General features: G+C 50.2%; 1 protein-coding gene across 3 annotated transcripts in view; it reads right to left on the bottom strand.

The window, feature by feature from the left end:
- LOC119814432 (myelin basic protein) overlaps nucleotides 1–13,470 on the bottom strand; it is a 107,934-nt gene that overhangs the window by 29,803 nt on the left and 64,661 nt on the right. For all 3 annotated transcript variants that reach the window (XM_038330154.1, XM_038330155.1, XM_038330156.1), the window contains one exon: nucleotides 2,491–2,921. In XM_038330154.1, coding sequence (XP_038186082.1) covers nucleotides 2,491–2,921 — 431 coding nt within the window. The remainder of the gene's footprint in view (nucleotides 1–2,490; nucleotides 2,922–13,470) is intronic.

Below are 13,470 nucleotides of genomic sequence, written 5' to 3'. Positions count from 1 at the left end.
TTGCTGGGCAAAGGAGGGTGTTCAGAGTCTCCCAGATTCCTTCTGGAGAACTGGCTCCATACGGGAAGGCTATAGTTGTATCTGCAAGTGGCGGGTGGTGGGCCCTGTGGTCCTACCTGGGCACCCTGCATGTGAGTTCGACTCCTGTCTTAGAATGACAGTGACAGCTAGCTAGTCTTTGGGCTTTTTTCTTTGCAGCTTCCTCAGGGACCTTTGTAGCCTAGAAAAATGAGCCCTCCATCTACAAACATCAAAATACAAACAGAAACAAGTACTTCAGAAGCTGGCCCCAGCTGCTAGGGTGATTGTGATTCATAGCTCGGTGCAGAGTGAGCTAAATTTCTATCTCCAACGTTAGAGAGACAAGCATCACATTCAAATAGGCTTGGACACAGTGACCAGGCCCTTGCTATGTGTGCCTGGGCAAGCAGGTTTTCAGCAGAGGAAGGTGCCTCTGGCTCCATCTGGGACAAGCTTCAGGAGGGTACAGGGGAAGGCCAACACAGACAAACTCTATGAAAATGCCATAACCCTATTTTTGTATGTGAGTTAAAAAAAACCAAACTAACAAATAATGAGAAAATAAAGATCACATATACAAACATTAAGGGACCTTTTATGTACAAAGGTTGTTCATTTAAAAACTTTTTCATATTTGGAATGCACAACAATGGTGCAGAGAATTGACACCTTAAGTTAAAAAAATCCCAATTATTTAAAATATATATATATGTGTGTGTGTGTATGTGTGTATAAAATATATATCTCCAGTGAAAATGCTTTCTCTCCCCCAGGATCCTTGATGATCTAAGAGAAACTATCTGTGAATATTAGGACCGCCTCTGAGCCTTTACTGTCTCCTGTGAAACATTTGATGGGCATGTGGTTTTAAAACTGTACACATCTGTACATTCTGGGAGAGCCATGGTGCTATCCACGGATGTGCTATGGTGTTGCAGCTTGAACCACAACCACAAAGCTGGTTCTAGACTCTGTGCCCTCCCTCCAGCTGGTTCACTTTTCCTGCTCAGCATAAAAACATATTCTTGTCTCCTCAGCTGCACAGACCAGGTTAAGGGTTCTAGGCTGGTGAGGCTCTCTCTCTCTCTCTCTCTCTCTCTCTCTCTCTCTCTGTGTGTGTGTGTGTGTGTGTGAAGGAGAGCTTGGTTTCACAGATAGGCCTCAGGGGACAGACATCTGGACCCTCAGAACTGACATGCCTTGAGAAGAATACTTGAAAAGCCACACTAATGTAAGTTAGAAACAAGCCCCAGGATTGATGTATCAGGCTGAGAGCCCTGCCAACGACCGAGAGCAATGTCTAGTACAGGCTGCAAAGGAGCCACATGCATCTGGACTCTGTCATCTGGTCAGACACACCGAGGGTTAATGACAAGCAAGTTGTGGTGACATCCTAACAAGGACCAAATGGCTGTTGAGACGCCAAGAGGCTCTGGTGGCCACGGAGAGCTCAGCTCCAGCAGTTCACAGTCATTCTCGCTGGTGACCACAGCATTTTAGGAAATCTGCACTGCCAACAGCCCCAGAGCCATGGAGAGGCCTCCGTCCCACACATTAGTCCAGAACTGTTTGAGTTCTGCAAGGCTCTTAGTCACAACTCACAGGCTGCTCAAAAACCAGGGCTTGTTTTGAACGTTCCCACCCACACTCCTCGCCAGAGTTGCCCAGCCATCCAACAGAGTTACAGAAAATGCCACACACTTGTAGGGTAATAGCCCACCTGGCACTAGCTGCTAGACAAACCCGAACCACAGGCTAATGCATCCCTCCCCAGGTAACCACAGGCTAATGCATCCCTCCCCAGGAATTGCTCTTGGAAACTGGACTATTTGTATCTTTTATCTTCTGATACAGTTCTTGTTTTTCATCCACAGAACATTTGCTTTTGAAACATCAGGAAGCACAGTTTATATTTAAATTAATGGAATCGCAAAATAATAAAGCTTTGGCTCACAAACATCCTTTAATTCCTCCACCAGCCCCCAACAAACTACTTAAGACCAAGGGGAAAGTTGCCCCGAGGTGGAGGGGTTTGCTCTGCAGACCTCCGACTCCTCAATGGACCATTGCTTCACAGTGGCGAGAAGTTAGCGGCCTGAACCAGCAGTGAATGAGCACAAATCAGGACTGAAACCAGAAGCACTGTGCAGAGGCAGAATCAGCGGAAGCCCCAGGCAGAGGGCACACACACCTAAGACAGGTACTCTCACTGTCACATCAGGGTGCCCCAAAATTCAGATGCAGAAGACCCTTGCATTCCTGAGTGACACCCCAATCATTGCCCCTTGTGACAAAGGGAACAGAACAAGTAGAAATAGGCTAAGTGGTGACCAAGGCCGCCCCTGGGCCATCACCATTGTCCGGCTAGGACCAGTATCTCAAACACAGGGAAATGTGCCCAGTTCATTTGCCCACCTCTCCTTCCTTTGTGCCGTTAACCCCACGGCTCCTCTACTCCTCGGAGCTCACCTTGCCGGAGCCCCGTTTGGGTGCGCCCCTGTCACCACTAAAGAAGCGCCCGATGGAGTCAAGGATGCCCGTGTCTCTGTGCCTCGGGAGGAAGCCATGCCTGGCATGGTCCATGGTACTTGCTGTGGCCAGGTACTTGGATCGCTGTGAGGGTCTCTTCTGTGATGCCATCACATCCAGGCCTTCGGAAGCTGCTGTGGAGTCTTCTTGGATGGTCTGGAGCTCGTCGGACTCGGAGGGCCTGTCTTTGAAGGTGTTGTCCTCCCTTCCTGGGGCATCTCGGGAAAAGAGGCGGATCAAGTGGGGGCGGCTCCCTGGGTCAGCTGGGTGGGCACCCTGCCAGTTATTCTTTGGGTCTGCTGTGTGCCTGGAGTCTGTCACCGCCGTGTCCTCAGCCGAGGCCCCATTGTTTTGGATCGCATCTGCCTCCCCTGCAACAACAATGTGATATGAATGTGAGCCTGTGCATGGCCTACCGAGGGACAAAGCCGCTTTCTTCCTGGGGTCTTGAGCTAGCTGTCTCCTATAAAACCCGAGATAAGTGATGGGTCCAGGAGCCCCACAGCACTTTGGATTGCCTCAACTGGAGGGAGCTAGCCTGGATTGAGCTTGCTTGGTATAGGAGACTCGGGTGGTTTTCACAACCTCATCTAAAGAACCCTTCCCCCTCAGGGTGGGGATGGCCTGAGTACCCATAGCAATCATGCCAAAACTTCTCCTGAGTTACTCCCTGTACCAGAGAGCTCTGTGGTGTTGGGATCTTGTGTCTACTGTCTAAGTTAAGGTCACTGATGTACGAGCTCCAAATGTTGAAACTGTTGTTTGACAAAAGATGGTTTTAGTGTTCTCAGTAGAGAATAGACTCCTCACATCTTCCTGCAGCTCATACCTAGAGAAGCAGGTCACTGGGGCCTTCCTCTCTCCCAGATTCCACAGAAGGCCTCTGGCCCCGGGAGCTGCTTACCCAGGCACTAAGTCTATTCTTCTCTCAAGTTACAGTGTTGGGTTTGAATGAGTGTCACTTAGCTTCCTCTACTAGGTCTCACACTTACCTGTAGAAACTTGGCTTAGCCACACTTTCCCAATGCCCATCTATCGCTCTCTGCCTATCCTTTATCGACCCTCCCTCCAGTCTACCCACCAGCCAGCCATCTTATCCAGAGTTCGGGATGTGCAGACCCCACTCACGACAGTGGTGGTGCCTAGGCCAGGCTCCGGGGACAGGCAGTGCCAAAGGCTCAGGGGACAGGCAGTGCCAAGGATTTGCCAGGTTTGTACTCCAGGGAGGCAGAGAGAAGGAAGAGGCCCAGAGGGCTGAAACAAGGAGGCCGTGGGTGGGGACACTGTTTTGCTAAAGGTGTTTTCTGGTGACTGTGTCAGGGTATCGTAAGCACCATGTTTCCATGACTCATCAGAACCACCCACAGGACCTGGACACTGCCGCTGGCAGCCCTGGTACATGGCAGAGAAGTTGGAGCCCTGCTCATCAAGAAGCACGTGTGGCCCCAGGGGGTCACGTCACATCCTAGAGCAAGCTCATGGCACACCTCTGCAATGCCATTTGCTTGGAGGTTTGTCCTTGTGGTATTGGGGATGTTGTCCCTGAGACTCCCTGTCTGGTGAGGCTAGAGATTCCATATTCCCGGAAAGGAAGATGTTCACAGTCAGTTTGGGAGCACTGAGTACCATTCTCTAGGAGGAGATCCTGCATATGGGTACTCCTGATATGACATCTCTCCGTCTACCTCACGGGGCCCAGCTGGCCAGCAGAACTTCCAGAGATAGATGGCCTCAGGCCTGCTAAAGAGCCAACAGCCTTGATGAACAGTCCCTGGGAGAGTCTTCGTTTGCAATGAGATGCAATGGCTAATAATCATTATCAACATTGACAGAATCTCCTGAGACAACTGGAATCACCTAGGAGACAACTAGAATCACCCAGGAGACAACTGGAATCACCTAGGAGACAATTGGAATCGCCCAGGAGACAACTAGAATCACCTAGGAGATGACTGGAATCACTCAGGAGATGACTGGAATCACCTAGGAGATAATTAGAATCACCCAGGAGACAATTAGAATCACCTAGCAGACAACTGTAATCACCTAAGAGATGAGCCTGTGGACTTGTGTGTAAGAGAGTTTCTAGATTGGGTTGATTGCAGCAGGAAGACTCACTTTAGATGTAGGTGGCATCATTGCACCAGTGAAGGGCTTGGAATGAGTACACAGGAGAAAGCAAGCCAAGCAGCTGTCTCTCTCTGCTTCCTGACTGTATGCAATGTGACCACTCGGCTCACTCTTACTGCCGGCTACGATGCACTCTACCTTCACAGTGTGGGCCAGGATAAACCTGCTCTTTTTCTTAAGCTGCCTTGGGCAGGTATTTTGTACAGGCAACAAGAGACCTAACCACTGTAGAAGGCAATGTGGGACACACCAGAGTATGAAATGAATTGTGGATGGATTGCACTTCCTAAGAAAATATTCTCTGCCTTTACACTCGTTAAGATCTGTATGCTGGTACCCAAGGCGAACGTGAAGCAGGCACTCCGCGGTGGGCTTACCCCATCTGAGCAGATGCTCTCTGGGGCCAGCATAGCTGACGCGGGATCCGCACCAGTCACGTATAGACTTGGTGAGGGGTAGACTCGTGTGTGCACGCACGCGCACGCACTCACAGAGGTAGAGAACACTATCAGAGTTGCAGCCCGGCGCTTCTGCTTCCCCACCCGTGCTTTGGGTAGAGAACTCACACAGAAGGACCCACCCTCTGCTGCTAGAGCTGCTCACAGGGCCAGGGTGACACTGGGCTGGTCACCTGGTTTCATTCTTCCAGATGATGGAGAAAAATGAACATATATAAAATGTCTCCTGGTTGGAAACATGAGAAGACTTCTGACTCCGGTGTGCCTCTCTTCATGTGTGACGGTCCCAAGGTTTTCAGGGTGAATTGGAATGACCAAGCATTCCGCAGCTGTCTGAGCTCATGGAGGCTCCTCTGATCAGATACGGGATGTGGCCACATGCATGACAGGTTGGTGGGGTCTGGGACAGCTGATAAGGGGTCTGAGGCAGGTGGTGCCCTTGGTTGCATGTAGTTACAGAAGTTTGCATAAATACAACACCCATATCCCAAAGGCTTCCAAACCCAGAAAATCACAGGGTCTAGAAACTGACCCACAAATAACATGATCTCCATCTCAAAGTTCTTAACTGGGGCCCCACTCCAAAGCTGAGCCACAACCCCATCTTGCAGTCTAAATATTTGCTGGGGACAAAGGGCCAGGCAAACTCTGGGAACCAGGATGGCTACGGTCTCATCCAGGCCTCTACTGGATGACACGTGCCATCATGACGGGTGCTGTGGGAACGGGTCACTCAGTTTAGGGTGACTGAGACCAGGACAAGACCAAGTGGGTGGAGATGCCCGCTGGCACCCTTCTTTCATGACCGCTGGCTCGTCATGAATAACAAGGACCATGGCTATTTCTAGCAGTACTTAAGCTTGGTCACCATACAGTGTTTGAAAGGTGCACACAGCACTCTGCGGGGTGCTTTGGAGAGGTGGGGTTTGCAGGGGTGCAGCGCTGACTTACAGGTGGAGAGGGCGGCAGGAGCACCTAGGAGCCTGGTTCTGGAGCTGGAGCTATAAATTCTGTAGCTGACAGAAACGCATGCCAATGAGGAGGGAAGACAAGAGCTATGCTGTGAGGAATTAAAGGCATTAACAAAACACAAGAGCATCTGAATGCTAATATTTTTACAACAGTTGGGCTTTGTGTCCTTGAATACAGTTATTTGTGAGACGCAGAAAGGCCTCTGTGTCCCCAGAGTGGCTCCTCCCTTCCTGAAAGAAGTGTGGTAGGGAGTCTAAACCTGTAGCTCACAGCCCTGCCAGGGGCCCGAGCACAGTTCAGCATGCTCAGGAACATTTTCTTGGTCAAATTGAAGCCATAGGTGCTTTCCATTCAGACTCCATTTACAGAACGGATGCGTGTCTCTCTTAGGGACATGCCCAGATCTGATCTTACCAAAACGGGCACGGAGAGCATTGCTAAATTGTCTCCAATCTTACGGCTATAAGAAGCCTGGAAATCTCGGGTGGGGAGACAGCCTGGCCTTCAGAGAGGTGAAAGGGTACACCTTTGAGCAGTCCGGGGTACCAGGGAGTTTTAAATGGCTTTTAGAGCTCAGAAACTCCCAGGGCTTTGACATTTGGGGTGACATTTACTATTTAAAGATCCCTGAAGTCATGGCTCCAGGAGGCTCATCTTCTGCTGACCTGGCCAGCCAAAAGGCACAGTGGCCCAGGCTCTATGAACTAACTCCCCCTTCAGAGCTTTCTGGTGCCCATTGAGTCTTCCTTCAGGATCTTTCCTGTGTGGCTACAGCTGCCAATCTCCCCCCCCATCTCCCTTCATTTTTCCTCCGTGTCTGACCTCCTCCTCCTCCTCCTCTTCTTCATCCTTCCCCCACACCCACACCCTGGGTTTTTGGGGTTTTTGCTCTGTTGCGGTTGCTAACTCTACCCATCAGGTTCTCATCACCGGAGTCCCTCATACACTACAACATCAGCATGGCAACACTAGGCTGCACCCTTTCGACTCCTCTGTACCCTTCTACACAGGCTGTGACACACATGGACCCACACCCACACACAGTCTGTGACATACATGCCTGCTTTCCTCTTGCTCCCCAACAGGGTACCCCATGGACCATGTATGAGTGCTGGCTCAGAATCCTTGCAGCGAAGCCCACTGTGGTAGCCTTCATGTCACATTTTCAAACTGGCCACTCTTGCCTGGATGTGACTCCTCTTTGTGGTTAGTGAGCACTTTAGGGCCTGCCTTTTCCTTTGCTTGGCTTCACATTGCTTCCCTGGCTATTTTGTGATTATTCCTATATCCTTTATTATAATAATAATAAAAAACCTTATGTAGGTGTTCATGTTGTGGGCATGTATGTCACAGACTGTGTGTGGGTGTGGGTACATGTGTGTCACAGCCTGTGTGTAAACGTGGGTCCACGTTGTCACAGCCTGTGTGTGAGCGTGGGTCCATGTGTGTCACAGCCTGTGTGTGAGCGTGGGTCCATGTGTGTCACATCCTGTGTGTGGGCGTGGGTCGATGTATGTCACAGACTGTGTGTGGGCGTGGGTCCATGTGTGTCACATCCTGTGTGTGGGCGTGGGTCAATGTATGTCACAGACTGTGTGTGGGTGTGGGTACATGTGTGTCACAGCCTGTGTGTGAGCATGGGTCCATGTGTGTCACAGCCTGTGTGTGAGCATGGGTGCATGTGTGTTACAGCCTGTGTGTGAGCGTGGGTCCATGTTGTCACAGCCTGTGTGTGGGCGTGGGTGCATGTGTGTGGAGATAGGAGATAATCACAGATGTTGGTTCGCACACTCTATGTCTAGACAGAGTCTTTTGGTCACTGCTTTCTATATGAGGCTAGTTGTGTTCTGGGATCCTCCTGTCTTCACCTCCATCTCTCTCCCCTAGGGCACATACATGTTACTACAGGTTACATTCACGCTACCAGGTCAGGCTTTACCAGTGGGCTCTGGGGTTCTGAACTCAAGCCCCGCATACTTGCACAGCAAGCAGGCACCTTGTCTACTAAGCCATCCTCCCCCCCCCCCAACTCCATGTCCTTTATTTTTGAGACTTTCTCTGTATAGCTCTGGACTGGCCTTGAGTTCATGATATTCCTGTTTCAGCTTTCTGGGTGCTGGGATTACAGATACGCATCCTCACATCCAGCTAACGAGTCATTTTTAGGTGTGGATTTCTCTTAAATCTGCTTTTGAAATCAGCATCCATTATGGAATCCTTTGTGACTAGGTGTGGAAGGCTTTGTAGAAAGAATCATTCACCTGGTTCTGAGGTACCAAAATAATGGATTTAGCATGATGTTTTACCATGGAAAACAAACCATCGCACGGTCCTGGGGTTTGACAAGTCCTCTGCCCACACGTGCTAGGGGATCTGTGCATGCAAAACAGAACACAGGAGTAACAGAGACCAGTATCACTAAATCGCCCTGCGCTGCTTCTGGGTCTGCAGAGGCCCACAGCGTAGCCTCTGAAGCTGACCTTGTCCTCCTGCCCACAGCTGTCCTCGGTAAATCACTGGCTGAGCTGGGCGGCAGAGAATTTCTATTAGCAAATGGGACAGCAGCAGTGCCAGTGTCATCCGTCATGTAGACAATGGCAGTCTAGCATGAGGGTCTCACTCAGTGTCATCTTTAGCTCAAGCTATTGTCCCCAGGAGTCAGAGGTTGGTGCTAAGGGTGCATTTCTTCTGCTGCAGTCTATCGCGACCCCAGAAACCCTGTCCCACAAACAGCTCCACGCTTTCCCACACACCCCGCGTGTCCTTCCAGTTGTCTCCTCAGGGCCTCCAGTCTGGACGCCTTCCTGAGGAAATGTGGGGCTTTAAAAAGTGTGCACACAAGCATGAGGTGCTGGGTTCCCAGAGGAGTTCAAAAGCCAGGGGTGTGGCAGCTGGGTCTGCATTTCCTTTCTGTTGTTTCTGGACATGCTGAAGCTGCTGCGTGGTTCCATGCAGACACGCTTGCAGGAAACCTGCACAGACACACTTGCAGGAAACCTGCACAGACACGCTTGCAGGAATCCTGGGATGTAGGCAATGCGGGTATGGGAGACCACACTGAAGCCCTCGGACAGGATCACCACCTTCAGAGCTCAGAGCCTTTGTACAGCGGGGGCTACTTCAGTTGGTTCTGTACACCTCAGCATCACAACCAACAGCTGGATTCCATTAGATGGGCGTGCTTGAAGATTCTCCCCCCCCCCCCGAAGTGATTTTGGCATTTAGCCAATGGTCACTTCCGGAAATATTGCCCCAAATAGATCCATCTATCTAAACATGCCAGAGAGCAGGCCACTTTCAGGACTGCTCAGACCAGCCCCTAGCTGCAAACTCAGGATCAGAGAGACCATTACTGTGCAATCTACAACACAGAGAGAGTGCCGTTATTTTATAGAGATTAAAAAAAAAAAACCTCCTGCTTTAAAGCGTGTGGCTTCCTTTCATATTTCTGGTCAAGTGAACGACTAAAGATTCCTGCTGTATGATGCACACTAGCATACAGGCCAGTTTCTAGCTTTCTCTTACATGATGCTTTATCATCACAACACAGTGAGACTCTGCACACCAGCCCCTCCCCCGCTCCTGTCCTTGACCGTGGCTGCTTGGTCCCGGCAGAAGAAAATTTGAGATCTCAGCATTTTTCTTTATACGCAAGAAACACTTGGGAGATGGAGGTGATAATGGTGGGGTACAAGGCACTGGTGTGGAAGATACGGGACACCGATGATGCCTGGAAAACTTCCGCCAGGCTCCTCCAAATGCTCAATTGTTTGCTCCAATTTGTGGGAATTTTAACTACAGCAGCTGTACAAATAAGCTGATAAATCTGGAGACTGCCAGTCTGGCAAGCTTGAGGGAGGCTGCCCAGAGCTCTGTAGACAAGAAGACATGTGGCTCAGAGGCTCCCTATTTAGTGACCATGGGTGGGTGACTGGGTGTTGGCTGCATAAGGGGTCTGCAGGTGGTTTTCTGGGGTGCTGACCTGCAGATTCCAGCCACTCTGAATATATGAGTCCAGCTGACCTGGGTAGTAGAGTTTTTCTGCTGTGCTCTCAAATACTCTCAACAGGAGAAGCAGGGAGGTCTGGGGCCAGGGCAAAGTTAAGTCCCCAGTCGCTGGCATCTAGCCTTGATGGAAACCATAAACTAATGGTTTGGGGCAAGCTGCAGGCACACAGGTGCATACAGCCCTGTTTCTACCTGGAGAAGAGGGGAGTGAGGACAGACACCTACAGGACTCTGACCACTTGACCTTCTTGAGAAGCAGCCCTGGCCTGCAGAGGAGCTATGGAATCTGGAAGTGTGGGCCAGGCTGGAGAGGACCTTCCTTGTTTATGGAATAATTCTGCCACTGGCAGGCTGTGCTCAGGGTCACCTGGGAGGGCATAGGAAACAAAAAGGCCCATGGTGTGGCCTGTGGACTAGCTATGACAGAAATTCTGCATCTATGAAAGGCATGTGGCTGCCCGCCAAGCTGCCCGAGGCAATGGCTTTAAGCACTTCCACAAATGAATCTTGTCAGCCCACCCATTACACACCAATGCTTCTTTTGTGTGCCTAGAACATATAGTTTCTATGTACTCTAAATAGCTCACTCAGGGACTCTCCCACATCAAGAAAGGGGTCACAATAACTGGAGAGCCTCAGGCAAGGGCTGGACTATACTCCTTGGGGCCTACCCACATACTTGGCCAGTCTGAGTCTTGCTGAGTGAGAGTTTCCTGTGCCCAGTGAAGGCAATGGCCCACCATCCAGCTGCCCTAATGTAGCCTGTGTAGACACGAGAGATAAAAGGAACCCCAGAGTCATAGTTTCTTCTCCTAATACAAGCTCCAAGGATGCTATAGCTCTGGAGTGACAAGTAGACCTAGAGTAGTGCCCAGCCCAGACCGCAGCATCCCAGGAAGCCTGCAGCCGAAGGTGATTCCTGGATCCCCATCCCAGACTGCAGCGTCCCAGGTAGCCCACAGCTGAAGGTGATTCCTGGATCTTGCCAGCATTACAGAGCCAGCCCTTAGCACACACAAGCTGAGTTCAACTGAATGTGAACACACGGTCCAGAGGTCTGGAATAAGACAGAACTGACCTTGGTTCCACTACCTTCAGCACATGATTTCACGGTTTTACGGCTTGGCTACCTTGTATGCCTAAGATCACCTCAGATGTATGCCTATGTATCATCTGAGGATTCCGGGCTCCCTCATAGTCTTGTTTTGACAAGACCTTACAGCATGAGGTCTTAAAACATTCTTAGCCCTGGAGCAAATAAATGCTCTATACATCAATGCATATCTACCCTATCCACCATTTATCTATTATCTGTCCATCATCCACCATCCATCCACCATCCATCCATCCACCACCCATCCATCCACCATCCATCCATCCATCCATCCATCCATCCATCCATCCATCCATCCATCCACCATCCATCCATCATCCATCCACCATCCATCCATCCATCCATCCATCCACCATCCATCCATCCAACCACCCATCCATCTGTCCATCCATTGGTCCATCTGTCCATCTATCCGTCTGTCTTTCCATCCGTCTGTCCATCCATTCATCCACCATCCATCCCCATCATCATCCATCCATTCATCCACCATCCATCCCCATCATCATCCATCCATCCATCCATCCATCCATCCATCATACATTCACTATCTCCCCCTTACCTATCCATCTACCCATCCCACCCATCTGTCTATCCACCTACTATCTACTCCATCCCATCGTTCATCTGTTATCCAGTAATCTATTCATTTATCTATTACCCAACCTTCCCATCCATCAATGGATCATTCACTTGCTCACTGCCCATCTCTACACCTTCCACCTTGGCCCACCATGCGACCACTTTCTTTTAGGCCTTCATTTTTTCCCCTTCAAATGTCATTGATTTTCACCCCCAATCTACCAGAGATGCTGGTTTCTAGTCCCACAAGAAAACTGAGCCCTGGATTGTGTGGCCTCAGGAGAGCATCCAGCCTTAGATGGCACTACCCCACCCCCAGCTTTCCAGGGCTCCAAAGGTCCTTTTGTCTCCAGTGTCCTACTCAACCCATCACCACTATCCCTATAGCCACTGTCACCATAAATAAAAGTACAATCCAAGCCCACACGCTTCCTCTGCCGCCTTCTACTTTGAACTGAAGAGACTCCTGTGCCAGGCTCCATGCACCCCACCGCCCCCATAATAGCATTGTTTGGTTTCCGTAGGGCAACAGATCCAGTATGTACCTCTTCTTCCACCTTTCTTGAGGCATAAAGTGCTTTCCTACGATGACAGCACCCCCAGACATCAACGTGACTTTGGGTCTGAGAAGCTGTAATCAAGTCAGTAGCAACCCTTGCAACCAAGGCAGAGACTTGGCATTAACAGATGTAATGAAAGCACCACAGGGCGAGCACTGCTCCGGAGTTCCTTCAGAATGCTGTGGGCTCTAATACTTCCTCTTGTTTTCCTCCCTGTTCTGGGGTTGAAAACTATGGCCTCCTATGCGTGACAAGTGTTCAGCCACCAGGCTACGTCTCAGCCCTCTTTTCATTTTGTATTTTGAGACAAGTTTTGCTTTTATTATATTTACATGCTATATTTCCTTAATTTGTTTAGGCTGGCTTTGAACTCACTATGCAATGTAGGTAAGCCTTGAACCTACATCAACCATCTTCCTTCCTCAGCCACCTGAGCAGCTGGGAGTACAGGTGTGTGCCTCCAGACTCAGCCCTGACAGACTTTTGTGCCTGAAACAACCCCTCAATCCATTGTGTTGGTGGAGGATTTGCTAGAACAGGCTCCTTCCAAGGGTGGCAGCATTTGTCCTGAAGATAAAGTCAGTTCTCTGTAAAAGTAGGGAAGACAAGAGCAGCAGGCTGGGTCCGGGTCATCTGTCATCAGGTCCTGCCCACTTGCCAGTCACACAGGTCTGTCGACTGGTTATCAGGGTCACAATCTGTAGGGATACGGATGTCTAGGTGTGTGGCCAGGCTTTTGAAGCATGGAGGTGGCTGGAGGAGATGCTTTGAAGGCAAGTGTAGCATCGCTACCCACTCTGTGAGTTGAGGTCACTCGATGAGATTTGGGAACTGGCTCCATGGCTCTCTGGGGGTATAGAGCGGACATGAGCAGGGAATGGAGCCAGATTTTGAATTGTGCTGGTGTAACCAGACTTCAGATCGTATATTGGAGAAACCCTTTTATCCTCCGTCTTGCAGACACTTGACCACCGGGAGGGTGTACTGGAGTCAGGCAGGTAACAGGTCTGGGAGGGGTGCCTTGAGTCTGGAGCACACTGAAGCTTGTGATTTGACACCATACTGCCTGCAAGAGCAGGCTACTTCCATCCAGTCTCAG

Source organism: Arvicola amphibius, chromosome 5 (genome assembly GCF_903992535.2).
Source record: "Arvicola amphibius chromosome 5, mArvAmp1.2, whole genome shotgun sequence".
NCBI lineage: Eukaryota > Metazoa > Chordata > Mammalia > Rodentia > Cricetidae > Arvicola > Arvicola amphibius.
This window is presented reverse-complemented; position numbering and strand designations above follow the sequence as displayed.